The 27533-nt window shown below is 50.7% G+C and overlaps 1 protein-coding gene across 1 annotated transcript in view; it reads left to right on the plus strand.

Moving 5' to 3' along the window:
• The window catches only part of EVC (EvC ciliary complex subunit 1), an 81439-nt gene that overhangs the window by 39962 nt on the left and 13944 nt on the right, over positions 1 to 27533 (plus strand). The window contains exons 11-14 of the mRNA XM_021716747.1: positions 1847 to 1945; positions 13031 to 13243; positions 23733 to 23842; positions 25790 to 26000. Of these exons, the coding sequence (XP_021572422.1) occupies positions 1847 to 1945; positions 13031 to 13243; positions 23733 to 23842; positions 25790 to 26000 (633 nt within the window). The remainder of the gene's footprint in view (positions 1 to 1846; positions 1946 to 13030; positions 13244 to 23732; positions 23843 to 25789; positions 26001 to 27533) is intronic.

Genomic DNA, 27533 nt, shown 5'->3' on the forward strand with positions numbered 1-27533 from the left:
GCGGTCTCGAGGTCCACGGCCCTCCCTGATCCCTAACGCTCAGTGGGCCTCCGTGGCCGGCTCCCAACACGTAGGCAGTGGCCAGGCTAGAAAGCGCCCTTGGTCTTGCCCGGGAAGGGGACGAGCAAGCCTGTGGGAGGACAGGAAGCGAGATGTCACCTCCTCAAGCGAAGAGGAATCCCTTGTGTCGGCACAGGCCGGAATCACCCGGCTGGCTGGTTCTCAGAGAGAGAAAAACAGAACTGTCTTTGCTCTGTGGATTTCCCCGGTCATGGCAAAGGGTTGGGGAGGGATGGCTTATCCCTAGCGCCTTGCATGGTGGTGGAGTACTGGGCGCAGGGGCCAGCCGTACTGGGTTTGGATGCTGGCTCTGCTGCCCGAGAGCAGGGTGGCCGTGGGCATGTCACTTCCCCCTGGGCCCTCAGCACCCTCATTTGAGAAATGGGCACAATGGCCCCATGTTATGACGTCTACAGGATTTAGTGAGACCAAGGAAGGAGTAGCCACGGGCTGTTTCTCTGGGTCTTCCCGTCCCGCTGCAGCACTTGATACAGTGCATCGCAGCTGTCCAAGGGGACGGCAGGATTGGGGCCTGAGTAGGTCCAGATCGCAGGACCCTTCCTGGGACCCTTCCTGGGAGCCAGCCTGGTGGTGCTGGCAGCATCCCAAGAAGAAGCCAACAGAGGGGCCTCCTGAGAGCAGAGATGCCTCTGGGTTCCTGGTCCCGCTGTCTCCCTCACCCGGGGAGCCCCCCCAGGATAAGGGGCTTCTGGATTTGCCACAAAGGGGTAGGGGGAGCGTATCTGTCTTTGAGAAGATCCATTTAGGACCAGGAGAAGCGAATCGATTCAGCATGCTGTGGTTTCTGGGCTTGGCCGCACGATACTCCATGAGTCCAGAGCGGCAGAAGGCGCCTACGTGGCCTCTGGGTCCCAGGGCCTGGGCACAGGCCAGCCACACGCTGCCATCAGGAGACGGGGCATGGGCAGGGAGGGTTGGATGAGCACATGAATGAATGAATGGACATGCAAGTGGACGAAGGGACACGTTAGTGGAGGAAGGAAGGATTGAATGGCCGGGCAAATGAATGAACGGACACCAGGCTCCCCAGCACATAGCGCCCTCCCTTTCTGGTCCTGTCCTTGTCTCTCATCTCACCTCCCGCCCACGGCACCCCCAAAGGCCCGGTTGCGTCTGGTCTTTGCTGCTGTTCCTTGAGCCTGGCTCCTCCCACTGCCTCCAGGAAGGCCTTCCTCATCCTGAAAGCCTCAGCCCAAACACCCCTCCCCCCACGGAGTTTCCCCAGTCCCCCTCTGGGAGGGGCACGTCCCTCTGGCCTTCCGCCCTGCCATGCCCCTCTGACTCGGTTGGGGCCTCAGGCACTGGGCTGCCCCAGTCTCCCCCCCCTCCCGTGGGTTCCTTGGGGTAAGGAGCCTGCCACGTGGTCAGAGCGGGCCAGGCTGGCCACTGCCCACACTGGCCTCCAATTGCCTGTCTGCCTCATCCCTCCTGGACTCTCCTCGGTGGGCCTCCCAGGGCCTGGATGGTGGCCCCCAGTCACATCAGTCAGAAAATGATGTCTGGGTGACTGGTGGCCCCACAGCCTCCTCTGCGTACTGGGTTTCACAAAATCACAGAGTGCGGTCTTCCTGGAAATCAGATTCGCTGGTCCTGGCCTCAGCTGTGAAATCCACGGGACAGCCCCACGCCTCAGTTTCCTTGTGTGTGATACAACAGCAAGCATCCTTCTTTCTGGTCGGAGAGGCAGGGGTCAGCTGGGGAGAACGTTCTGGGGAAAACAGTCCCTGCATTCTTCTCCTGGATTCAGCTCCTGCCTCCCCAACAGGCTTTTCACGAGGTCCTGGAGAGGCAGCGACTGACGCAGAGCCACCTGGAGGAAGAGGAGAATGTCAGAGCCACCGAGGCCATGGCCACGCTCTGCCAGGTATGTGGCTATGGCTGGGAACAACAGAGAAACCTCGGGGTCCGCGCCTGCATGAGAACCTCAAGTCCTCCAGGCCGGGGTCCCCAGAGGCAGGTTCAGTCTCACCTTGGCACTTATTGGCAGGTGACCCCGGCAGGCCACACTGGGTCCTCCACCCTGTCCATGTCAGGAACCGAGGAGGTGGGTCTGGGCACCTTCCATTTCTAGGGTGCTCAGGGCTCTCACCACCAGCTTCCCCTATAGACGAAAGTCTACGGGCGTCAAGTCGCCCAGGATGAGAAACAGGCCCAGCCTTCGTGGGTGTCATCGGTGTAGAGCGGTGGCAGGGAAGGGACGCTGGGCTTAAAGTCAGGAGGCCTAGGGTTCACGTGCCGGCACCCCCTCCTTCTCCCCGTGCGACCTCATGCATTTCTGGACAGGGAGGTGAAGCCTGTTGTGTTTGCCTGCCGCCTGGCTTTGAGAGGACCGGAGAGGGCACCTGGGCCCCCCCGAGAGGCAGGGCCACGGGACACCGTGATGAGCAAGACAGAGCCCCTGCCTCAGGCGCGGCATCTGGAAAGGCAGATGTGTGGATGCCTGGCCACGAAGGCGTTGACACGTGCTGGGGTGGTGGCTGGCACGTGGAGGGGGGTCAGTGCTCGCGCTGGAGTGCCTGGGTCTGCGTCCTGGCACTCCTTCTTCCTCACCGTGTCGCTGCAAGAACGTTACCTGGTCTCTGACTCTCAGTTTCCCCCCCTGTGAGATGGGGACAGTGACGTTCCTTCTTCACGGTGGTGAAGCTGTCAGAGCCACGTGAAAGCCTGGTGCCTCCAGGTCCTTGTGTGTTGTGAGGACCGAAGGTGCTTGAGACCCTGAGACAGCAGTTGGCACTCAGGGCACGCCCTGTCCACGTGGGCTCCCACGGCGACATCCCTGCATGTGAGGACAGAGCAAGGGGCGGAGACCCCCCAGGGGGTGAGGGTGAAGCCAAGGACAGCAGTCCACAGATAGCAATGCCTGGGCCAAGCTTTGGGGGAGACGGGCCCCCAGTAAACAAGGACTCAGGCAGGGAGAAGCCCGCGCAAAGGCGGGACGTGCTTATCAGCGTTGTCGTGAGGCCGCACTGCTGCGTCGGGCTCTGTGTTAACCTGCTTGGGCTGCCATAACAAAAGACCACCGACTGGCAGATTCAATAACAGGCATTGATTGTCTCGTGGCTCTGGAAGCTGGAAGTCCAAGATCAAGGTGCCGACATGGTTGATTTCTGGTGAGGGCTCTCTTCCTGGCTTGCAGACAGCTGCCTTCTCACTGTGTCCTCATCACATGGTCTTTCCTCTGAGTTCGTGAGAACATGGAGAAGGAGAGAGGTGGGTGGCCTTGGGCATGTCGCTTAACCCCGGACCTTCCTCATCTGTGAAATGGGCATAATAGCACCTATACCGCAGCATTGTCAGGATTCAGTGAGACGAAGGAAGGAGTAGCCATGGGCAGTTTTTCTGGGTCTTCCTGTCCTGCAGTAGCACTTGGTACCGTGCGTTCCAGCTCTCCAAGGAGATGGCATGTCTGGTCCAAGGACTGTGTCTGAGTCCAAAGATGGTTCAGGACACAGGTCCGGGAACCCATCCTGGGGCCAACCTGGTGGTGCTGTCAGCACACCAAGAAGAAGCCAGCAGAGGGTCCTCCCCTTTCTCCCAGACGGAGACAGAGCGATATCTCTGGTGTTTCTTCCTTTTCTTTTAAGGACACCGGTTCTGTAAGATTAGGGCCTCGCCCAGCTGACCTCATTTAACCTTAATTATCTCCTAAAAGGCCGTGGCTCCAAATACAGTCACATTGGGGGTTAGGGCTTCAACATAAGAATGTGAAAAGGGGCACAATTTAGTCCAAATAGTGTTCCCCCCAATTTCACGTCCATCTGGAACCTCAGAATGTGACCACTCTTGGAAATAGGGTCTGTGCCGATGCAATTCGTTAAGTTCACTCAGTTAGGTCATACTGGGTTAGGGCGAGCCCTCAATCAATGGCTGGTGTCCTTATAAGAAGGCCAAGAGAAGACGCAGAGACAGGGTTCAGGAAGGCTGTGGAGACAGAGGCAGAGATGGAGGGAGATGGCCACAAGCCACAGGACACCAGCAGCCGAAGAGGCAGGGAGGCTTCTCCCTCTGAGCCTCTGTGGGGGAGCCTGGCCCTGCCCACCCCTTCATTTGAAACCTCTGGCCTCCAGAGATGGGAGAGAATATATTCTGCTGGTTCCACCACCTGTTTGTGGTACTTTTTCATGGCAGCCACGGAAAACTAATCAGGAACTGGTCCATGCTGAGGGCCAGCCATTGTTTTGAGTGCTTCCTGGGTATTTGATCATTTAATTCCCGTGAGAGTCACGAGGCAGGCTCTGCGTTTTCCTTCCTTCGCAGATGAGGAATGAGGACGGGTTTCCTTGAGAAATATGCAGGGTGGGACTCAATGTGTCAGAGTCCCAGGGCCCCCAGGTAGGAAAGGAACAACTTTGTCCCATGAGGAGTCAAGACTCAAATCCCCTGGAAGAAACTGAGCTCCAGTCCTCCTCTGAGTGCTCACATGCTGCGTAACCTTGGGCTGGTGGTGATACAGCCTCTCTGTGCTGGCTCTAGTATCTTGTTCAAGTTCTGTACAGCCAGGAAACAGTGAAGATGGGATTTAAAATAAAGCCCTTCTAACTTCAGTGCTGACATTCTTCCCCCAACCACACGACTCAGTGGCAACTGTGTGTCGTGGCAGTAGAGACCAGGCACTGGAGCCAGGCGGCCTGAGTTCAAATCCCAGCCAGGCTACTTCCTGGTTGTGCCATCTGGAACAAGTTATCTAACTGTGCCTCAGTTTCCTTAATCTTGGTGACACTCTGATGCACAGCAAAGTTTGGGAACAACTGCCTTGGAGAGGGTGGGCAAGGCTCCAGTGTGCTCACATGGGGTGGGGGACTGGGAGTGCCATGGATGCCCCCCCCCACAGCCGCTGGGCCCACCTGGGACCTCTGGCAAGGGACGGTTTCCAGGAGACTTGACGCGTCACACCTTAAGTCGTGATTAAAATCCAAGGTCTTGATCAACTGAATCCTTCTCTCCCCTTAGAAGGCAAGGGTGAAACCCCCACGATGATTGCCGCAAGAGGGGAACCAAGCCATGTGTAGGAAGGTGCCCAGCCAACTTCAGCGGCACTGGTGCATATGTCCGTTTCCGTGACGGTTTGTCGATGTCGCCCACGTGACCAGAGCCTCACCCGCCTCTGCAACGCCCTTAGGATGTTGTGCATCTGGCGTCTCCGTGCATGGGTCTGGTGTCTGGGCCCATGAGAGCTTGGGCTGAGAAGGTGAAGACGGCCCTTTCATCTGATATCAGGAGAGGCTGTCAGATGCACACAAGAGGCACCGCTCCGCTAGAGGAGGAAGTGCGTGGAACGCAAGGTGTTGGGGAAAGTGAGGGTGTGCGTGTCATTCTGTTTGCATCTGCATGGGTGTTAAGGACCATGGCCACAGGCTTGTGTCGACTTGTCTCCAAAGTCAGTCTTTAGGTGTTTCCTGAGGTTGGCTTTGTCATTTTATCCCGAACCCTAAGGTTCCAGGTAGCTTGGTTTCGATGACATTCCTCGGTTTGGAAATTGTTGCCTTTGGCTTTCGGAAGCTGCTTGGGCCGAAGTTCCAGGAGGAAGCGGAAGTCCTCCGCTGCAGAGGGGACCGCTGGCTGTGCCCTCCTGTCTGGGCATCCTCGGGCCAGAGCCTGTGATGCTCCGAGCTTGTTCCTTTTCTGTGGAGTGGTGACGGCAAGCCTGCTTACCCTTGTGGCTGCGTGGAGCGCAGGAGAGCCCGTCTGAGGTTGGGCCTGTCACGTGGGAGGTGCCCGGTGAAGACTCCCCGCCCACGGAAGGCGCTGGGCCTGGCCGAGACGAGCCCAGATCTGGGTCCAGGGCCTCGAGTGTGAGCCGCTTCCTCGCTCGCCAACCAGGACCAGGGAGAGCTCGTTCGTTCATTCGTGTGTTTATCCATTCATTCAGCAAGGGCTATCGAGCACCACTCGTATAGCACCCGGGCTCAGTCCAAACAAGTTACGGGACTCGTTTTAGATTGTGTGATAAAAAAGCAGAAGAGTCATCAGGATAAAATCTGCGTGAGGTTCTCCTGGATCAGCCTGTGCTTATGAATGAAAAGTACATGACCAATTCACGGGCCCTCCTCTCTTTGCTTAGTCACGAGTTTTTCCAGGGTGCAGACCGCGTTGTGGTCTACATTGTGAGGCCAGTTTTTGTGTTGAGGCTTTGTTTTGCATTCACATTTGTTTTGCGCGCGCACGCGTGTATGTGTGTGTGTGTGTATGTGTGTGTGCGTGTTTTACAGGTTTTGTATTTCAAGAGCTATTGTTTGTTTCTTTTGTGCCTTTTTTGCCCTGGGAAAGCCAGCACACCGGGAGACTTCTTGGATCAAAATCTATGTTTTAGATGAGTGTTTATTGTAACGGCCATGTCCTAAATCTACCTGCTTGAGTGGAAAACACACTTAACGTAGAAAGTCAAAATAAAGGGCTCATTGTTGCAGAGCTCAAGAGGCAGGGGCATGCTTGGTGTGGCGGCAGCGGCAGCAGCAGGAAGCCAGTGTGGGGTGGCGGGGCAGCCTGGGAGGAGGCTGGAGGGCGAGGGGACGAGGCCGGGGAGCCTCGCCTTGGAGGGCTTTGCAGGCCATCCGCGGCCTTTGCTTCCCCTCTGAGGGAGACGGGAAATGACTGGCGTGTTTTGGTTAGGGAAGTGGCTTGCTTTGTGTTTACAAGGCTTTCTCTGGTTTCCAGGCGGAGGAGGGCTGGGGAGACAGGGCACAGGGAGCCCTGGGGGGACGCATCCCAGTGGCCTCCAGAGGAGATCTTGGAGGCCTGGAAAACCCCGGGGTCTGGGTCTGATTACTTGGTCAGCACGCCCACTTCTTCCTCCGTTAAAGTGGGGCTAAGAGGGTTTCTTCGTCTGGCTAGTACGAGGTTCAGCTGGGTGCGGTGGCTCATGCCTGTATTCCCACCACTTTGGGAGGCCAGGGAGGGAGGATTGCTTGAGGCCAGGAGTTTAGTCCAACTTGAGCAATGTAGCGAGATCCCATCTCTACAAAAAAAATTTTTTTTTTAATATTAGTCAAGTGTGGTACATGCCTGGAGTCCTAGATACCTGGCAGGCTAAGGTGGGAGCCCAGAAGTTCAAGGCTGCAATGAGCCATGATTGCACCACTGCACACCAGCAACAGAGTGAGACCCTATGTCTAAAAAAAAATGTTTAGCTAAGTTCACATATTTTTGTGGTTTGACAATCATGAACAAAACATTTGTTTCAATGCCATGACCTCTGCTGTAGAATGATGGACGCCAAGAACTGATTTTTTTCTTAAATGTCTCCTGGCAGAAAACTGGGATTTTTAGAGGCTGGAGAAAATATCCAGTATGCCCGTATTATTAAACTGGGTTTTATTGTGAAATGCAACACATGGATAAATGGAGAAATCATACACGTACAGATTAACAAATGATTATCTTAAAAGTCTATGCAGCCACCACCTAGAGTGAGAAAGAAAATAGAGCAGAACCACCCCCCCACGTCATTCCCATCCAAACACCCCTCCCCATTCTCAGGAGCCATTTTTTGGCAGATACAGAAATCAGATCCTCGGTTTTATTTTCAGTTGTACGCCTCAGAGAACACCCCTCAGCAGCGTCACGTAGCTTAGGCAGTTTTTGCACTTTTGTAAAAAGAGCACACACAGCACGTACTCTTTCCCGTCAGCCTTCCTTCACTCGACGTTATATTTGGGAGAATGTGGTTAAAGAACTTATCCGTGTGGTTGCTTGTGGCCGTGGTACATCCTTCCTCTTTGCGGCAGAGTGCTCCGTTGTATAAGTACGCTGCCATATATTAATCCAACCTACTGTGGTGGACTTTGAAGCCTTTGTGTTTTAGCCTGTTACACATTTGGCCGGCATGAACTTTCTTACAGATGCTGTCTGCACACATTTCTCTTGTAGATGCTATGGGCACACCTGACTGAGTTAAAAAGTATGTGTAGCTTCAGTTGATTTTCTGTAGTTATTGATTAGGGTTTTGAATTTATAGGTCACTTTGAGAAAAATTAGCGTCTTTACAATGTCACGTCCTCCAATCCGGAAACATGGTGTAGCTCAACATTTATTTAGGTCTTAATTCAATTTTTCTTAATATTGTTTTGTTGTTTCCCCCATTAGGTATAATGTTTGCTTATAACTGTTTTCTTCTTCTTCTTTCTTTCTTCTTCTTTCTTCTTTCCTTCCTTTCCTAATTTGCTAAGTGCATTTCTCATGCACAGACATTAAACTTTGAAAAATACTTTTTTTCTTTATCTATCGAGGTAACCAGCATCATTTTTTTCTCCTTTATTCTGTTAGCTTGGCAAATTGCATTGATTCAGGTAATGCTATTACATGCATACAAATTTAGAACTTTTTCATCTTTCTAGTGAATTAACCCTTTTAGCATTAGGAAGTCGCCCCCTTTGTGTCTAGTCATGCTTTTTTTCTTTTTTTTTTTTGAGTTGGAGTCTCACTCTGTCACCCAGACTGGAGTGCAGTGGCCTCTCCCGGCCACTGCAGCCTCGACCTGCTGGGCTCCGGCGATCCTTCCGCCTCAGCCTTCCCAGTAGCTGGAACTACAGGCACACGCTACCACGCCCGGCTAATTTTTGATTTATTGTAGAGATGAGGTCTCGCCACGTTGCCCAGACGGGTCTCGAACTCGCGGGCTCAGGCAATCCACTCACCTCAGCCTCCCAAAGGCGCGGGATGACTGGCTGAGCCACTGAGCCCGACTGCTTTTTTTCTTACAAACTGTTTATCTGCTATTCATCTAACAAAACATGACCCTGTGTTGACTAGATGCTGGCTACTAACTCATTCATTCATACATTCTTTAAAAAACATATACCTGAGTAGCATCAAGGTCATGGGTACTGGGGCCCAGCTGCCGGGGCTCTTCACGTAAACGTGCACAACTTCTCTGACTTCTCTTTTGCACGAACAGAAGAAGCCTCGGTTTCCTCATCTCTGAATTTCTCGAGTCAGTTTGGGAGATTTCACGGTCTCTTCAAATACGGCTTTCCCTTCTCTCCTTCCGCGACTCCCATTAAGCATGTTGAATCTTCTCATTGTGTCTTCTGGCCATTATATTCCATATTTTCCACCTGTTAGTTTCTCCTGGCTGTGTTCTGGTAGCCTTTTTCTGATCCGTCTTCACTAATTCTCTCTTCAGATGACCCCATCTGCAACTAAACCTGTACATTGAATGCACTGAATGCCTAATGTTGGACAGTATTTTTCCATTCTGGAACTATTCGTTGGTTCTTTTTCTTTAAGTTAGACTCTCATTCTTTCACCCAGGCTTGAATGCAGTGGCACGATCATGATTCCCCATAGCCTTGAATTCATGAGCTCAAGTGATTCTCCCACCTCAGCCTCCCAAGCTTGGGACTACACGCTCATGCCACCACACCCAGTTAATTTTTTAATTTTTTGTAGAGACAAGGTCTTGCTCTGCTGCCTAAGTCTGGTTCTTTTTAAACTAAACAGTGTTACTTTTTGTAATTTTCAGCTCCTCGCTTAAAGGTGTAAGAGTGGCTTTTAACTGTGTGAGCATAGTAAGCACTGACACTTTAAAGTCTGTGTCTTGTAATTACTCTCTGGAGCACCTGTGGATTTGTTTCTGATGTCTGCTGTTGGCGTAGGTCTTTGGTCATGTTGTCTGCCTTTTGTGCGTTTCAATATTGTGCGCCATATTTCGAATTTGCACATTCATTTGTAGAAATATTCTTTAGGTATTCGATGACGTTCTCCTCCTCCAGCAAGGAGTTTCCTTTGCTTTTGCCAGATGACAGGGCCTCTAACAACCCGAGGGTCACCTTCATTCAAGGTCAGGGCTTAAAATGTCCTGGGAAATCCAAATGCCTTGACTCCAGGCTGCGGACTGTGTAACGAGTCTAGGCTGGTTCCCCTCCATTTTACCCATTTTTCTCAGTGCCGCTTTTGCATCACAACTCTAAGTGCCGGACGGCTCACCAGCACCCCACCCACGAAGGACCAGGAACTTCCGTGTCTGCCCCCTGACAGTTTCAGGCTGTTGAAAGCATGGCTCCGCTGTTCAGCCATCTCCTCGGCTTGACCCGTACGCCCCGTGAAAGCAGCCCTGCGGCAGTCGGACACTCCCCTCCAGACGCATCTTCTCCCGGACCTTGGCCCATGTACTCCTCACTGTCTCGTTAGCGTTTTGTGACTTTTATGAAGATAGGTTTATTTTTCTTTCAAAAAACCAATTATCCATATTGCATATGGGTTAAAGGTATGAATCCAAGAGTCCAATGGCCAGGATCTTCTGTCTGCAATATTCATTTTGTCCAGCTCTTTTTTTCCATTCACTCTCAGTGGGAGGATAGATCCACATGACCTGGGCAGACATATCGGAAATAGAATCTCTAAGTCTTTTAAAAGAATGTGGGTCCCTTATGTTCTTGTCATGGTCACTTTATTCTGACCAAAGTCAGGCTTTTGGCCTTGAGTGTCTTAGCATGTGGCATTCATTGGGTTCAATTAACAGCGATTTGAATGACATTTAACTTACTTTCATTGAGCACACCAAGTATGACCTAGGTAAATACACCGTCTCAGGTGCTGAAAATATGTTTATTTTTCTTTCAGAAAACCAATTATCCATATTGCATAAGGGTTAAAGGTATGAATCCAAGAGTCCAATGGCCAGGACCTTCTGTCTGCAAACTATATCCCAGTTAGTTATCTTCTCTGAGTCTCAATTTCCCCATCTGTAGGAGATGGTAATTATAATGGAACATCTTGATGGGCTTTGTTGTAAGGACTGAGTGTTATCTAGCGAGAACAGTGTTCGTGACAGTCTTCGGCAATGGTAAGATCTCATAATTATTAACAATGACAATGATGATCACCTGCCGTTGGCCAGACCCTCTGTTAAGCCCTGCAAATGCAAAGGCAGTAAGAGGAAACCCTGTACTTAAGAAACCTCCTGCTCTCATCCACGAGAAGGACAGTCACACAACCTGGGACTGCAGAGGGTGCTGAGTGTTGGAGGGGTAGCAGCAAAAAAGGGACCCTCTGCTGGGTGCCCAAGACCACTGGGCTCAGTCATCACCGGGCAACTCGTGGAATTCAGCAAGTAGTTGTGTCCATGGTTAAGGTCCATCACAGTGAAAAGATTCAAAGGCAGGACCAGCAAAGGGAAAAGGCACATCAGGTAAAATCCAGGAGAAACCAGGCACAAGCTTCCAGAGTCTTCTCCCTGCAGAGTCACACAGGGCGCACTTCATTCCCCAGCAGCAAGTTATGACAGCACGTGTGAAATGTTGTCTACTAGGGAAGTGAGCCTGCTTAGGAGTCTAGGATTTTTGTTGGGGTCAGTCACGTGGGCACCCTTTGCCTGGCAGGAACCAAGATTCCAGGAAGGAAGGTGGGTGTTCAGCTAAACCCCACTGCATCTAATCAGACCCTGTGGCCAGCGGTCTTGTCAGAGAAGACCTCGAATCAAGTTTTGGAACACGTGGGGAGAATTCCTGGATAAGGGGGAAAGTAGGCATTTGTCGTGTTGGTGCCTGGGGTGTTCAGGTGATGGACTGGAGCGGGTGTGAGACGTAGGTGCAGACCCGAGTGTGACAAAGCCCCTGCTCTCAGGGAGCTGTGGCCTGGGGAGAGGACAGATAAACTGTGGTTTAGATGTCTTGGAGGGCCAGCCCCAGAGCTATGCAAGCCCACAGTCAGACATGCCTGTGTTAGTCTGGGACGTCCGGCCCAAGGAAGACTCCAGAGAAGGCATGATTTTGGAGGGAATTTGCAGTATGAGGAGGAGTCCGTTCTAGGTGTGAAAGTGACAGGAACGGGGTGAAGCATCTTTGTAATGAAACATGTAATGAGATGCTGTTTGTGTGTGAATGCACACACACACCAGCAGCCACGTTTATGAACATCATAGACAGACAGACAGACAGATAGATAGATAGATAGATAGATAAGTAAACTAGAAAGAGAGTCACCAAGTTCATGGGGACAGCTGTCTCTGGGATCAGGAGTGAGGGGAAAAGAATTGCAGAGGGGACACAAAGAATTTTAGCACAACCTGTAAAGTTTGATGTTTTAAATACAAAGGAAAAAGAAGATCTGAGTGGTAGATTCACAGGCGTTTAATGTTCTTATCTATGGTGTGGGCTTTTCCCCCCATTGTTTAAAGAAGAGCGTTTTAGAATGGGACTGGGTGGGGCAGGTGGGATGAGGGCCCCAGAATGATGAGACAAGAGGCAGCACAGCCGGGCCAGACCCCGAGGCGCCTGGAAGCAACGTGGAGAGGTTTGGACGGAGGTCTTCCAAGTGGCTGGAGCCTGGAGGGCTTGTGTCAGACCTGGGGTTTATGGAAATAACTTGCCTACGTATGGAGGGTGGAGGGGGAGACAGAGGCCAGTGGGGATGTGAAAATGACCTAGATGGCGGCCTAGCAGAGGCCCAGGCGGTGGTCCAGACGAAATGCGGAGATTAAGAGCTCGCTGGCGGGGGAGGGCAGGTCTGAAGTGTGGCTGGGTGGCGGTCAGAGGGCTCTAAGGTGGCAGGCGTGTCCCTAGACTCTGTGTGTGTGTCGGGGTGCGTGTGTGTGCACACCTGCAAGTATAGACGAGTGTCTGTGTGTGCCTATTTGCATGTGTCTGTGTAGATGTGTGTGGATGTGTCTGTGTGTGCATTCGTGTGTGCATGTGTTTATGCGGGCGTGTGCACGTGTGCCTGTATGTCCTCGTCTGTATGTGTGTATGAGTGTCTGTGTGTTTGTACAAGTCTGTGTGCCTTTGTGTGCACAGTATGTGTGTACATGTGCATGCACTAGTCTGTGTGTGTGTACATAGTGGGGCTGTGCACGTGTGTGTCTGTGTATGCATGCTCGTGTGTGACTTGTGGGTCCTCATCTCTGGATCTCCCCTACCCCCAGCGGGAGGTGTGGAGGGGTGCCCAGGGAGGCTGAGGCCCTGCCTAGGGCCCTGCCCTGACCCGTAACCCCAAGTGTGGTTCCCGACTTCAGGAGCTGTACTGCGGCACCATGGACACTTTCCAGAAGTTGGTGGACGTCCTGTTCCTTCAGACGCTCCCGGGGGTGACCGGCCTGCCCCCGGCAGAGTGCGAGCACCTGCGGCAGGAGGTCTGGGAGCGTGCGGCCTGGCAGCTGGGGCAGTCGGATCGCTTCCGGAGGCAGCAGTGGAGACTCTGCCAAGAGTTCCTGGAGCAGGATCGGCAGGTGCGGGAGCTGCGGGCGCCAGGGGCTGTGGGCTGCGGTGTGGGAACTCGGGAATGACGTGAGGTTTCAGTGACTCAGCACCACCCACAGGTGCCCGCTGCAGGCACTCTGCCAAGATGACTGTGGCCGGCCCTTCGCCAAAGCCCGCCCAGTGGGTAGGATGAGAGGGCAGAGCCCTCGTCCCCTGCAACAGGAAGTCAAGGGACGAAGTCTCAAGTGGACTGGTCAAGAAGGGGCGGCAAAGCATGTTCTTCAGAATGAAAGAATTAAATAACAAGCCAAATGGCAGCAGAAGAAAACATGGTGAGCTCAGGGGTGGGTTTCATGGGGGAGGCTGCACACATCAGACTCTGGTTTTCCAGTGAAAGTCAATTTGATGATTATTAAGACCACGCATCTATGCTGTAGACAGAACCATGACCCCCAGAGATGTCCACGTCCTAATGCCCAGACCCTGGGCCCATGTTCCCTGACAGGGCAAAAGGGACTTTGCAGATGGGATTAAGTTAGAGAACTTGAGATAGGGATGATTCTAGACCAGGGGTTCCCAGTCCCCAGGCCTGTTAGGAACCGTCTGCATGGGAGGAGGTGGGCAGCAGGCAAGTGGAGCTCTGCCTCCTGTCAGTTCAGTGGAGGCATTAGGTTCTATGGGAGCATGAACCCTTCTGTGAACTGCGCATGTCAGGGATCCAGGTTGCACGTTCCGTAGGAGAATCTCATGCCTGATGATCTGCCCCCCACCCCTGTGGGGAAACTCTCTTCCACGGAACCAGGTTCTGATGCCAAAAAGGTTGGGGACCGCTATTCTAGATAGCTGTGTGAGCCCAAGGTCATCACAAAAGGGAGGCAGAAGGGCCAGGGTCTGGGGAGGAGACTTGCTGACATCCGCAGAGGTCGGAATGGTTTGGACACCATTCCGCACCTGCTGACCCTACTCCAGGAGCTCTTGGAAGAGTCTCTCCTGTTTCTTTACATTGGGTTTACAGTTAGTTGCAAAAGAGCACTCTGATGCACCCTTGAGCCTAGAATGCCAGTGACATCTAGAAGCTGGAAAAGGCGAGAAACAGATTCTCCCCTAGAGCTTCCACAAAAGAAGCCAGCCCTGCGGACATCTTGATTTTAGCCCATGAAGACCTGATTCAGATGTCTGACCTCCGGAACTGGATGATAATAAATCCAGGTTGTTTCAAGTCAGAGTTTGTGGCATGTGTTACAGCAGCAATAGGAAACTACTACAACGCACATTAATTTTATTGTGGAAGAAACACAAACTGTTAGATAAAAAGGAACTTCTGGGTTTGGCATCCACCCAAACCCCTCACCTTTCCTTTCGCCCTCACCTTCTGCCCTCTAGAGGCTATGAAACGAAAATGCTCAGTTGACTCTGGCCTCTGAGACAACGGGCGGGCGACACTTACAAAAGGCTTCTCCTTCCTGATACAGAATCCGAGTCTTGCTCGGAGCCATCTCCTTGTCTGGTGTTCCTGGTCTTGCAGCCCAGTACGTGCACAAGAGGCCTGGAGGTGCACCATCCTTTCTCTGCTCAGAGGCAGCCTGCCTGGGGACAAAAGCAGGAGTGCTCCGGACCGTGGAGCCATCGTGGACAAGCCCGAGTCCCTGGCAGCCGTGTTGAGTTGCTGCCCTAGCCAGGACCGTCCACCCCTGGGTGTTTATGGTCAGAAACAACCCCTGTTTCTTTACATTGGGTTTACAGTTAGTTGCAAAAGACCACTCTGATGCACCTCAAAGACGTTTTCTGACGCAATTTCTTGGAGCTATAGAAGGTACCAGACAGAGGAAAACCTTGTGCAAACACACAGCCATTCACAGCCGCGGGATGAGCACAGGCCTAGTTGCCTGCCCTTCTGAATTCTTAGTTCTCCTTCCGTTCACTTCGGTCCCGTCAGCCACGCCCTGTTGCCCTGTCCTAGGAGACTTGTGTGTCACCTGCATTTGGCTGCAAGTTCCTTGAGGGCAGCAACCATGGTTTTCATATTTACACTCGCTCAAATTGTCCTGTATTGGATGTGCACTAGAAAACTGTGTGGCCGTTCCAGCAGTAACAATGCAGCTTTGGGCAGTGTTACAGGGTCACGTTGACTCTGAATTCTTCCAAGGGATCTAGGTGATTTCATCCAATTCATGCCAAATTCTTAGGCCCTGACTAATTGGTTTATAGTCTCTGTGGAGGGAGGAGGTCCCCGAGCCTCCGTGTCTTAGAAACCAGGTGAGTCAGATATTCAGGCCCTTTCGGAGACCACAGTGGTCTTGCAGCCAGTCTAACCTCGGAAGCTCAAGACATGGGATTTGAGCCAGAGCCGACCCAGTCATGAGCTGTGTGATTTTAGCCAGTTAGCTGAGCTCCTGTAGCTCTTTGATTTTGTACAATGTGCTAAATGTCCCAGAGCCCAGCTTCTGTGTGAAAACTAGGGGTCTAAATACCCAAGAGGTTGCTGTGAGATGACATAAGGTAAGATCTTTTGCACAAAATCCATTGGCTTGCATAATTCCAGAATTTCACTTCGATAAAACACCTGTGAATCATCTCAAACGCCCAGGTTAGGAGTCTCAAATTATTTTAGGCAAATATCAGACTATGCATAGCTGTTTTTTAATTAATTGATCATTTATCTTCTGAGCACATGATTGCGAGGTGTTTTTGGCCCGTGGGGAAGGTTTTCAAGATGTATTTTGCATGCAAGAAGCAAACAGAAGAGCTAACGACCCAGCTCATCAACTGATTACATAAGTATGACCGGAGACTGCCTTCTCAAGGTGCACATGTCATCGTTATTTACTGATTGCTTAATTGCCTTGAATTGCCACAAGATACTTAGAGATCCATGTTCTCTCCTACTTGCCATATTTCCTCATCAATGAAAAAAAATGAAAAATGAACTTTCTGCGCTTTGGATGGATATCAGTCACGAAAAGCACCAACAAAACTAGTGATGGAAAATCAAAAACACCCCCAGGCGACGAACTACCTTTTCCACATCTTTCTCTATCCAAAAAGACCTCAGTAGCTTCCTATCCTATTGCTCAAAGGAGTTAGTAAAAATTACTTAACTCACGAATTACACAATTGACACAGGCTGTAGAGTGGCGTTTCTCAAAATATAATCTGCTCTAATGCAGGTTTCCGGGTTTCTCTCAGTCCACTGAGGCTGGCAGCATAAAAGATCCCCCAAAATGAGGTCCACATCCTGATATCTAAAGCCTGCAACTATGTGAGGTCACCAGGCAAAAAGTACTTTGCAGGTGTGATTAAGTTAGGGATCATGAGATGGAGAGATTCTTCCGATGATCCGGCCGGGCCCAATGTCATCATGATGGTTCTCGTAAGTGAAGAAGGAGAGTCAGTGATGGAGCGATGCCACCTGAGAAAGATCCAGCCGGCTGGGTTTGAAGATGGAGAGAGAGGCGTGGGCCCAGGGACACAGGCCCCCTCTGGGAACCCGAAGAGGCATGGATGTGGATTCTTCCTGGATCCTCGAGGCGGAAGGCAGGCCTGCCGACACCTGGGCTCGAGCTCCTTGAGACCCTTTTCAGGTTTCTGATCTTCAGAAATGTAAGATAATGCGTTCACATTGTTTTAAGCCGCTGCGTTTGTGGCCATTTGTCACAGTGGCCACAGGAAACTCCATGAGAACGTGGCAGTGCGCGTACTCTTTAGTACAAGGGTGAAGAACACCTGTGCTAGAGTCAGTCTACCTGAGTGTGAATCCTACCTCCACTTCCTTCCGTCCCCGTACTCTATCTTAACCTCCCTCCAGGCTGGTTTCCATCACCTCCTCAACAAATTTGTTCTCCTCTGTGCCGAGACCTCAGGCCTCACCTTCCTGGACTCCGCAGTGGCATTTGGCCAAGCTGGTCTCACCCCTCCTCCTCGAAACCCTCGCTTGACTCTCCTGCTTCTGCTCCCAGTTTACTGACTGCTCCTTCTCAGTGTCCTGTGCTGGTTCCTTCCTGCCTTCCTGGCTTCCGTGCCCTCAAGAGCCCCAGGATGCAGCCTGTGGTCCCCTGCCTTATCGACACGCACTGTTTCGGCGATCCCATCCAGTCACCAACCATCTGTATTTGCTTTCTATTGCTGTATCACAAAGAGCCCCCAAACTGGCAGATAACATTTGTTATCTCCCAGTTCTTGCTTTTGAGGAGTCCAGGCACAGCTTAGCTGAACCCCTTTGCTCAGGGTCTCTGGCAAGACTGCCTCCAATCCATGGGCCAGGGCTGGGGTCTCATCCAAAGTCTCGCCTGAGGAAGACTCGCTTCCAAGCTCACTACGTGACTCTCGGGAGAATTCAGTTCCTTGGGGACTGTTGGGCTAAGGGCAACTCACAGATGGACACTTCCAGCTCAGCATCGTTCCTGAACTCAGCGCCACGTGAGGTCTCCACTTAGACGGTTGATAGATACATAAATGTGGTACATCCAAAACAGAACTGATGCTCTTCCTGCCAACCTGCATTGTGTGCAACCTTCCTTCACCTTTCTGCTTCCCTGGGGCAAAACCCTTGAGGTCATCCCTGACTCCTCTTTCTTTCACCCCCTGCACGGGTTGACAAGAAATGCTACTGATTCGACCATTAGTCTAATCTGGAATGCAACCACTTTTCAGCACCTTAACACCCTGGTCAAATCCTCTGTACCTTGAAACCAGATTATTAAGAAAGCCGGCCAGGTGTTTCCCCTCTAGTCCCAACCCCCAGCCAGAGGGATACTTTTAATTCTGTATGCCACTAATGTTGAGGATGCATATCTGCAACATCATCTAATTGGCAGTGGCTTTTTTCTCCTCATGATACCTGAAATAATTGGTCACCAGCACAACAGATTTGATAAAGAACATTTAGTCGGCCGGGCTCGGTGGCTCAGCCTGTAATCCCAGCGCTTTGGGAGGCCGAGGTGAGTGGATTGCCTGAGCCTGCGGGTTCGAGACCCGCCTGGGCAACTTGGCGAGACCTCATCTCTACAATAAATCAAAAAATTAGCCGGGCGCAGTAGCGCACGCCTGTAGTTTCAGCTACTTGGAAGGCTGAGGTGGAAGGATCGCCGGAGCCCAGCAGGTCGAGGTTGCGGTGGCCAGGAGCGGCCACTGCACTCCAGTCTGGGCGACAGAGTGAGATTCCAACTCAAAAAAAAAGAACATTTAGTCACGTCTTGTCACTTCCATGCTCAAAACCTCCAATGGCTTCTCGTTTCATGGGGTGTAAAAGTCAGTGTCCTCACCATGCCCTCCAGGCCTGCCATGTTGGGTGGACCCTGGTGGGCCTCTGATCTCCCCTGCTCATTCTATATCCTGGCTGGCCCCTCCAGCCCCACTGGCTCCCCAGACACACTCCTGTCTTACTCTGTCCTCCTCCAAGTCTTTGCTCTTCTATCACCTTCACGATGAGGTCTACCCTGACCATGCTTTTTAAAACCTCAATGTTTCCATCCACCCTGAGTAGGTCAGGGTTTGCCTCAGGTGTGGACATCAGAGCCCACCCTACCTCTAAACCCTCCCTGTTTCTAGGAGGACACTACCAAACCTTCAGCACTCACCGGGCATCAATGACTCTTAGTTCCTTTTGCCTTTCTCCCAGTGAATATATGAAAGTTAGAAACAAAGAATATAATTTATCTGAGGCCACAAAATTGCCTGGTAGCAGTGACTGAGGTAAGCACTCTTGCCCGTGGAAGCAGCTTGTTTGCTTCTGTATGTAAGCGTTTATGAGTCTGCATCTGACAATGTTGGAGTGGTTCGTGTGACAATTGTAGGTGCCACCTAGGCTGGGGGTCTTAGTCTTCTTGCTTGTCCTTGACTCCTTTGCTAGTTTTAGCTGCATTCTCAAAATGCACAGCTACAACCCTCACATACTTTAGTGACAATGTCAACTCATCTTTTAAAGCATCAAGACTGTGTAGTAGGATTTTCTAGAATATTCTGGTTTCCCAAGCACTTTGACAGATTATTGTAAATGTCTCACAAGAAGAGTCAGAGAATGAGTTTGACAAAATGCTCCAGGTAACACAATATAGTTTTTTGAGATTAAGTGTGAGTGTTATGAATCACAGCGCCCAAGAGAACTGAGGCCCAGGCTGCGGATGCTTCTGTTCATGCTTCCGTGTTTTATCCATATTCTGAATGTAGTCTGTACCATCTCTAGGCTACTGGAGGTAGACTCTTTTAAAATATTACAAATCAGGAAAGGGAAAGGGCTCTCACCTTAATGAATGAGTCCTTGGTTGTAGCGTGGTCTTTGTGGGTTAGGCTCAAGTTTTTCCTGGTGGTATGAGGTAGTCGGGGAGGAACTAGAAAAGAGTTGAGCTTTGGAGATGGACAGACTTAGATTTCAGTTCCTGCTCCACTATCAGCTGTGTAACCTTGGACCTAAGATTTTCACAGGTAACACCTCACTGAACATGGGCTAACATCCCAAACTGCAAAACACACAAGGAACTATCCACCATAATTAAGAGTCAGCACACACACTAGGCACCATGTCTAGACCACAGCAACACTAGGGCATGCAGATAAAGGCACTGTTAGAAAGTCTTAGAAAGTGAGTATGCTTTAAAAATAATAATAGATAAAAAGCAAAAGGAATGAATAGCCCTAAAGATAGGAGACTATGAAAAGAAACAGAATAAAAGATATATATATGAATGAAAATTAAAGTCACGAGAACAGAAACGTAATGGATGAGTTAAGTAGCAGATTAGATGTGGCTAAAGAAACAGTGTGTACACTGGAAGGTAAATGTGAGAATGCAGTCCCAGAACACAGCCCAGAAAGCAAAGGAGACAGAAAGTGTGAAAAGAGTTAAAAGACACGGCGACTAGGAACGACAGAGTCCTGCAGGAACAAAATGTCTCTATAATCCTATAGAAATAGAATGTGTAGTTTTCAAAACAGTAAAGGAGAGCAGTTGGAATGAAGGAAATAAATAATATTGGGCAAAGGAACACTGATGGCTCAAATGTGAAGCGTTCAGACCACAGAACTGAACCGGAATGACGGAGGGCGGCATCACAGAAGGCAGAACGCTGGAATTGTGTTTCTGCTGGCCAAGACGTGGTGCCTAGTGTGTGTGCTGACTCTTAATTCTGGTGGAAGAAGAAGTATTAACTTTGTACTCACAACGTTAGTATGCAGCTTAAAAAATGAAGAGTAACCACGGGAGGAGGAAAAAACCAACCCCCCCCCCGGAGCTCACAGCAGAGCCTGCTCTATCGCACTACTCGGAAAACCAACCTCAGACAAGGCCATTCGTGACATGAAAGATGGGAACAGAAACGAGGCCACTCTGCAACCATGTCTGAACACGGAACCAAATGTGCGCACTGCCCAACCCCCCAGATGCCCAGGCAGCCCCGTCCTGGCTGAGATGGACCGGGGCTGCTGCCTGACACACCTGACTTTGGCACCATCTTGAAGTGCCCCTCGCTCTAGAGAAGACTGATGGGGCTGCCCAGTCATTGCATGACCCCGCTCCCTGACAGCCCCCACTCAGAGCCAAGTCCGGCTTCCTCGCGCCCTCCCCAGGTCACCCCCCGCAGCCAACACCTGAGAGTCAGGGCTCTGACCTTCTGCCGGTCCTCCCTTGCTGCACCGAGTGACAGCCCAGCCTGTCCACCCCAGGCGGCTCCTGGTGATCTTTGGAGTGTGTTGACCACAGTAGTACAACGAGGTAGAATGTGTGACTTCTTTTTTTTTTTTTTGAGTCGGAGTCTCACTGTCGCTCAGACTGGAGTGCAGCGGCCACTCCCGGCCACCGCAGCCTCGACCTGCTGGGCTCTGGCGATCCTTCCGCTTCAGCCTTCCAAGGAGCTGGAACTACAGGCGCACGCTACCACGCCCGGCTAATTTTTTTGATTTATTGTAGAGATGAGGTCTCACTGCCCAGGCAGGTCTCAAACCCGCGGGCTCAGGCAATCCACTCACCTCGGCCTCCCAAAGGTGTGGGATTACAGGCTGAGCCACCGAGCCCGGCCGAATGTGTGGCTTCTAAGGTGGAGAAGAAAGTCTGCAATAAGGAATGATGACGCCAGTGAAACACAGAAAGAAGAGGTCATGACGCAAAGAGAAAGTATGGAAACTAGGAAGCACCAGCTCAAGCGGGCCTGAGTGCAAGTGCACCACTGGCCACAACGAGCAGCCACAGGGTCGTGTTGATGGCTGAAGAAACATCTCCCAGTTGAGCCCTGTGGCTTGACACGAGCTCAGCTGGATCATCAGGACACCAGGCTAGAAAGTCAAAGAAAGGATCACAATGTGCCAGGCAAACAGCAACCGAAAGAAAACTGGAGGGTGATACTCACGTCTAATGAACTGTATGTTAGTTGAAAGCATTCCTCGGGGATAAAAAGGTTCATTGCGTAAAGTGAAAGGAATAGTTCCTGGGAAAGAGACCACATTTCAGTCTCAAGACACATAGAGCAAAACTCGACAGCATTGAAAGGGAAATGAACACACTGAAGTCGCAATGGGAAGTTTTAACTCCCCGCCTCACGCAAGTCCGGCCGTGAAAATAAGACTTGCACAGCACAGCCAATGAGGAGGCACGGATGGGCCTACAGAGAATTTTTGCGAATCACAGTTGTGGATAATGTGAACGCCTCTGTTTAAAAGCCAAAGGAGCCAGGCTCAATGGCTCAGCCTATAATCCCGTGCCTTGGGAGGCCGAGGTGAGTGGGTTGCCTGAGCCCGTGGATTTGAGACCCGCCTGGGTAACTTGGCGAGACCTCATCTCTACAATAAATAAAAAAATTAGCTGGGCATGGTAGCACGCACCTGTAGTTCCAGCGACTTGGAAGGCTGAGGCGGAAGGATCGCCGGAGCCCAGCAGGTCGAGGCTGCGGTGGCCAGGAGCGGCCACTGCACTCCAGTCTGGGTGACAGAGTGAGACTCCAACTCAAAAAAATAAAAAATAAAAATAAAAGCCAAAGGAATTCACAGACAAAATGGTCGCAACTATTAAGACTGCACTGTAAGGTTGCCAGATGCAAAATCAACCCAAGCAAGTAGATTTTCTTTATACCAGTAGTGCCTAGTGATAACATAAAGAACAATACATTTCAGATAAAAGTTTTAGGGTACCTAAAAGTAAGGCTGAACAACATGGATAAGAACTTAATGGAGTTTATAAAGTGGTATTGAGGGCATAAAGACGAGAGAAATGCCATATTCTTGTGTGGGGAATTCAGTTTTGTAAAGACGGTGATTCTCTCTGAATTAATCTACAACATCAACCTAGTTACAAGAAAATTCCAAAACATTTCTTTCCTAAACTCGACCAACTTGTCCTAAAAGTCATAGGAAAGGAAAAGCTGCCAAAAATGGCTAAGACAATTTCGAACAGAAAAATAAGGGGAGATCTGCCCTAGCAGGTACGATGTTTAATTGCTGCAACCTTAGCAATCAAATCAAAACAGGGCGGCATGGGTGCCAAAATAAACAGGCAGGCCAACAGAACAAAATACAGAGCCTGACACGAGATGTGTGTTTATGTGTTAATTCCATAAGGCAAAGTGGCATCACAGGAAAGCCAGAAAAAAATAAATTATCGAATAAACAGTGCTGGGGCAATGTTATCCATTTATCCAGAGAAAATTAGATCCCCTCCTCACTCCATAGAAAATAAATTTGAGATGCTTTAGGGAAAATAGGAAAAATATTTTAGAAGAAAACGCAGGAGAAAATTTTAATGAAATCGGGGGAGAAAAAGATTTTTCCCACTTTTATTTGAGAGTTGGGGGATATATGTGCGTGTTAGCTGCATGGACATGTTGTCTAGTGGTGGAGATTGGGTCTCAGGTGGCCCATCCCCCAGACCGTGAACATTGCACCCCATAAGTAGTTTCTGATTCCTAGCCCCCCTCCCCTCTTATGGGTGTCCCCAAAGTCTATTATTTCCATCTCTGTGGCTATTTAGCTCACACGTATAAGTGAGACCTATGATGTTTGGTTTTCTGTTTATGAGTCAGTTCGTTTAGGATAGTGATCTCTAGCTCCATGCATGTTGCTGCAAAGGACATGATTTCACTCTTTTCTATGGCTGTGTAGTATTCCATGGTGTGTGTGTGTGTGTGTGTGTGTGTGTGTGTGTGTGTGTGTGTGTGTGTCACATTTTCTTTATCCAGTCAATTGTTGGCGGGCGCTTAGGTTAGTTCCACGATTTTACTATTGTGAATAGTGCTGCAATGAACATACAAGTATAGATTTTTTAAAATATTGATTTATTTTCCGTTGAGTGGATTTCTAGTAGTGGAATTGCTGAGTCAAGTGGTAATTTAGTTGTCAGTTCTTTGAGAAATCTCCATACTGTTTCCCATTGAGGTTGAACTAGTTTACAATCCCATCAACAGTGAATGAACATTCGAAAAAGGGTTTTTCTTTTTCTTTTTTTTTTTTAAACATGAAACAAAAGGCACGGTCCAATCAAGAAAGATTGTTGAAATGAGTAACCAGGTTCCTGCTCTGTCCCTCTGCCCTGGCATTCAGGTGTGGCTGGAGGAGTATACTCTGTCCACGGTGCTGCAGACACACCTGCGGGAAGACCACGAGAACACCATCCATGGCGTCCTAGGCAGACTCGGCGGCCTCACTGAAGAGTGAGTACGGAGCTTTGTGTCTTCCGTGCCATTCCATGCTAGCCTCGGTGGCTTCAGCTGTGAGGTGGGCATGCTGTCTCCCTGCCTTCCCCTGAATGTAAACGACTTGACATTTCTTCACCTAGATATTTCCTCATCAAAAAAATGGGGGCTAATGATACGTCCTTCACAGAGTTGTCCTTCACAGGGGGCTTATCTAGCTGAACAGGCTTTTTTGAGATGTAATCTATAGACACTTACTATAGATGTAATCTATAGTATAGTTCCTTGGGTTTATAGAGTTCTATACCCATCGCCACAATCCAAACTTAGGACGCTCCCCTCACCCCAAAAAGACCCCTTGTACCCATTTGTGGTCCCTCCCCGTTTGTTGTCACTTCCCATTTATTAAACAATGTTCCTATTTTTTACACTTTTTTGCTGTAGCTATTAGTGTACTATGGTCTTTTTGATGGCTGGAAATATTTCTTTTTCCTGCTTTCACGTGAGAGAAGATATTACGATATAAATAAATTTAGCCATGTCAAGTGTTTTTAGTTCTCCAACCCTGTCCAGGAGCCTAATTTGTGTGAGCCATCAAGAAGCAGGCACATAGCCAAAGTATTAGATAATACGGGGGAGGTATCGGAAGAAGAGGATGGAAACATAAGTAGGGATGGACCAGGGAGACCTGGGGAGCCATACTGAGGACGACAGAGGGTGATCTGAGGATCTGTCCAGCCTGAAAGCCTGTGTCTTTTCGTTGTATTAATGTTTAACCCATTTATGTTTAATGTCAATCTTTAGTTTATGAAAATTCTCATCCATTTCCTCTTTAAATCTTTCTCAGCCCACTCTCTCCCTTCTCTCTTTCTGGGACTCCAGGTACACTGTGTATGAGACTTTTTTTTTTTTAAGCCTTACCCATATGTCTCTTACATGCTATTCTGTATTTTTCAGTCTTGGTTCTCTGTGGCTCAGTCTAGATACTTTCTTCTGAGCTATCTTCCAGTTCACTCTCTTCAATTATGTTTTATTGGCTACTGAACCCATCTACGAGTGGTTAATGTCCGTTTGTGTTTTTAATTCTAGAATTGTCATTTGATTCTCTTCATAGTTTCCAGTTATCTGCTGAAATTCCTCTGATCGTTTAAATTCTCCCGCACGTTAATCATAATTATTGTAAAGTTCATGTCTGATTCTTCTGTTACCAGATATATTGTGAGAGAAGATATTACGTGGTTATATCTTGTGGGATAGCTCTGGATACCTGTGGTCTTTTTTTCTCTTTCTTTTTGGTTACTTCTTATCTGTTTGTATGTCTGGTTATCTTTATTGAATGATGACCACTAAACATAAAAAATTGCAGAGAGCATTTAAGACTTCAAGGGATGTGACCTTCCCCAGAGAGGATTTAGCTTACCTCTAACAGGAATTTCAGATAGCGGTAGATGAATTCCACCCATCTGGGGATTTCGCTGATTCAGAGTCATGTCTTTGTGAGGCATGGTTCCTTATTCCTATGACGGGGGCCCCCACAGGAGAGCCTGGAGTGTCTGCCAGGGTTTTCCTTGGCAGGCTGACCATCAGACCTCTGGCTAACCCCTCAGCAAACACCCCAGGTTATACAACCCCGTGTTGGGCCTCTCTGGTAGGCTGAGGGTTTTCCACCGAGATAGGAACTCGGAAACAGCTCAAGATGTCAGGGTTGGATGTGCCCACTTTGAGAGTTTCAAGTGGCCGTGACTGTGGGCAGCTGTATGTGTGCCTGGGACCGTTGGACAGGCTGTGCTCAAGTGAAACAGGCTAACCAAAGAGCAGATAGCTGGACGGTGCCCAGGTGAGCCTCCGCGTGTAAGTGGACGGGCACTTTGGGGGAGGCTCCCTGTGGGCCGTGACCGTTTGGGGAGTTTCTCGGGAGCTCCACGGGGTGGCACTGACCCCGACCACTGCCCGCTTTCCTCGAAGGTCCACGCGGTGCGTCCTGCAGGGGCACGAGCTGCTGCTGCGCGCGGCACTGCGGAGGATGGCGCTCCGTGGAGGCGCCCTGGCCACGCTGGTGCAGATGCGGCTGTCGGGGAAGAAGCGCCTTCTGCAGGAGCTGCGAGAGCAGTGCGCCCTGGAGCAGGGCTCCTCCCCGTGCCCGGACGAGCACCAGTGGCAGCTGCTCAAGGCCCTGGTAAGGCGCGCACGGCCCCGCGCCCAGACAGCCTGGGCTCCTCGGCAGGCCCCACTGGCAGCCGGGCCGGCCAAGTCCCGGCTGCTCCCGCCCCGTCGCGGCAGGGTGGTACGTCTATTCCCTGGGTCCGCCACAAGGCTCCACGGACAGCATGGCCTGTGCCACAAGCGCCTGTCACTCCCAGTCCTCAAGGCTGGAAGGAAGTCCTGGTCAGGAGGTGGGCAGGGGCATTTTCTCCTGAGTGCTCACTCCTTGGCGTGCAGACAGCCACTGCCCTCTCGTGCACTCGCATGGCCGCCCCTCTGTGGGTACCCATGTTCTAATCTCCTCTTGTAGTGAGGGCACAGCCCTATCTGTGTGACCTTGTTATGGCTTGATTACCTCCTCAAAGGCCTCATCTCCACATACAGTCACATTCTAAGGTCCTGGGGTCAGGCCTTCAACATAGGAATTCCGTGGGGACACAGTTTAGCCCATGACAGGTGGATACAATGGTGGCTCCCTTCAAGGGACACCCATGTGCCTGCCAGAAGCTTCCAGGGGAGCTGGTATGATGAGAATTATACTAGAAAATCCATATGAAACTAGAGAGCGGTGGGTCTAGCTGTCATCAGGAGCATGGGAGGAGAGGCCCTGCATTCTTTGTGAAGATTGGCCGGGCTCGTTGGCTCAGCCTGTCATCCCAGCTTTTTGGAAGGCTGAGGCAAGTGGGTTGTCTGAGCCCGTGGGTTTGAGACCAGCCTGGGCAACTTGGTGAGACCTTGTTTCTACAATAAATCGAAAATTAGCCAGGCATGGTAATGCGCGCCTGTAGTTCCAGCCACTTGGAAGGCTGAGGTGGAAGGATTGCCAGAGCCCAGCAGGTCAACACTGGGGTGGCCCTAAGCCTGCCCCTGCACTCCAGCCTGGGCTACAGAATGAGACTCTGACTCAAAAAAGAGAGAGAGAGAGAAAGAAGGAATTTGTCAGTTGCAGAACCAGGATTTAAAGTCAGGCAGGCTGATTCCCGGGCTTCTGCACGTGGCCACTGAGCGTGGGAGCAGCCGGTGTCCTTGGGCCCATGAGTGAAGCACGCAGTGTCTGCAGTTCTTCCCAGGAGAGCTTGGGGGAGCAGGCAGGATCCCCCGAACCTAGCTCCGACTCGCTCATTCTTTCTCTCCTACTCCCGTGAGGAAAGGCAGTCTCCAGGGCCCTGTGTGCCCTGCCTCAGCTTCCGTGATGCCCAAGAAAACTGGCAGTCTCAGATCTGACTTCAAAACCTGGCTCCACTGGGTGACTTTTAGAAAGTTACTTTTCTCCGAGCCTGTGCGTCCTCATCAGTCCTGGCGCTCAGGTCTCACGGTGTCCTAGAAGGATGATCAAGGCTTCCCATCTTGGGAGAGACCACCCATGGTACTGGGCACACAGTCGGTGCTCAACAAATGCCCTTTTTGAAGGCAGAGGATCTTCCACAGACACCCAGGCTCATCCGTCTTGTGCAGTGGCCGCTCCCGGCCACCGCAGCCTCGACCTGCTGGGCTCCGGCGATCCTTC

Source organism: Carlito syrichta, unplaced genomic scaffold (assembly GCF_000164805.1).
Source record: "Carlito syrichta isolate Samal-C Ts95f unplaced genomic scaffold, Tarsius_syrichta-2.0.1 Scaffold308898, whole genome shotgun sequence".
In the NCBI taxonomy this organism is placed as follows: Eukaryota; Metazoa; Chordata; class Mammalia; order Primates; family Tarsiidae; genus Carlito; species Carlito syrichta.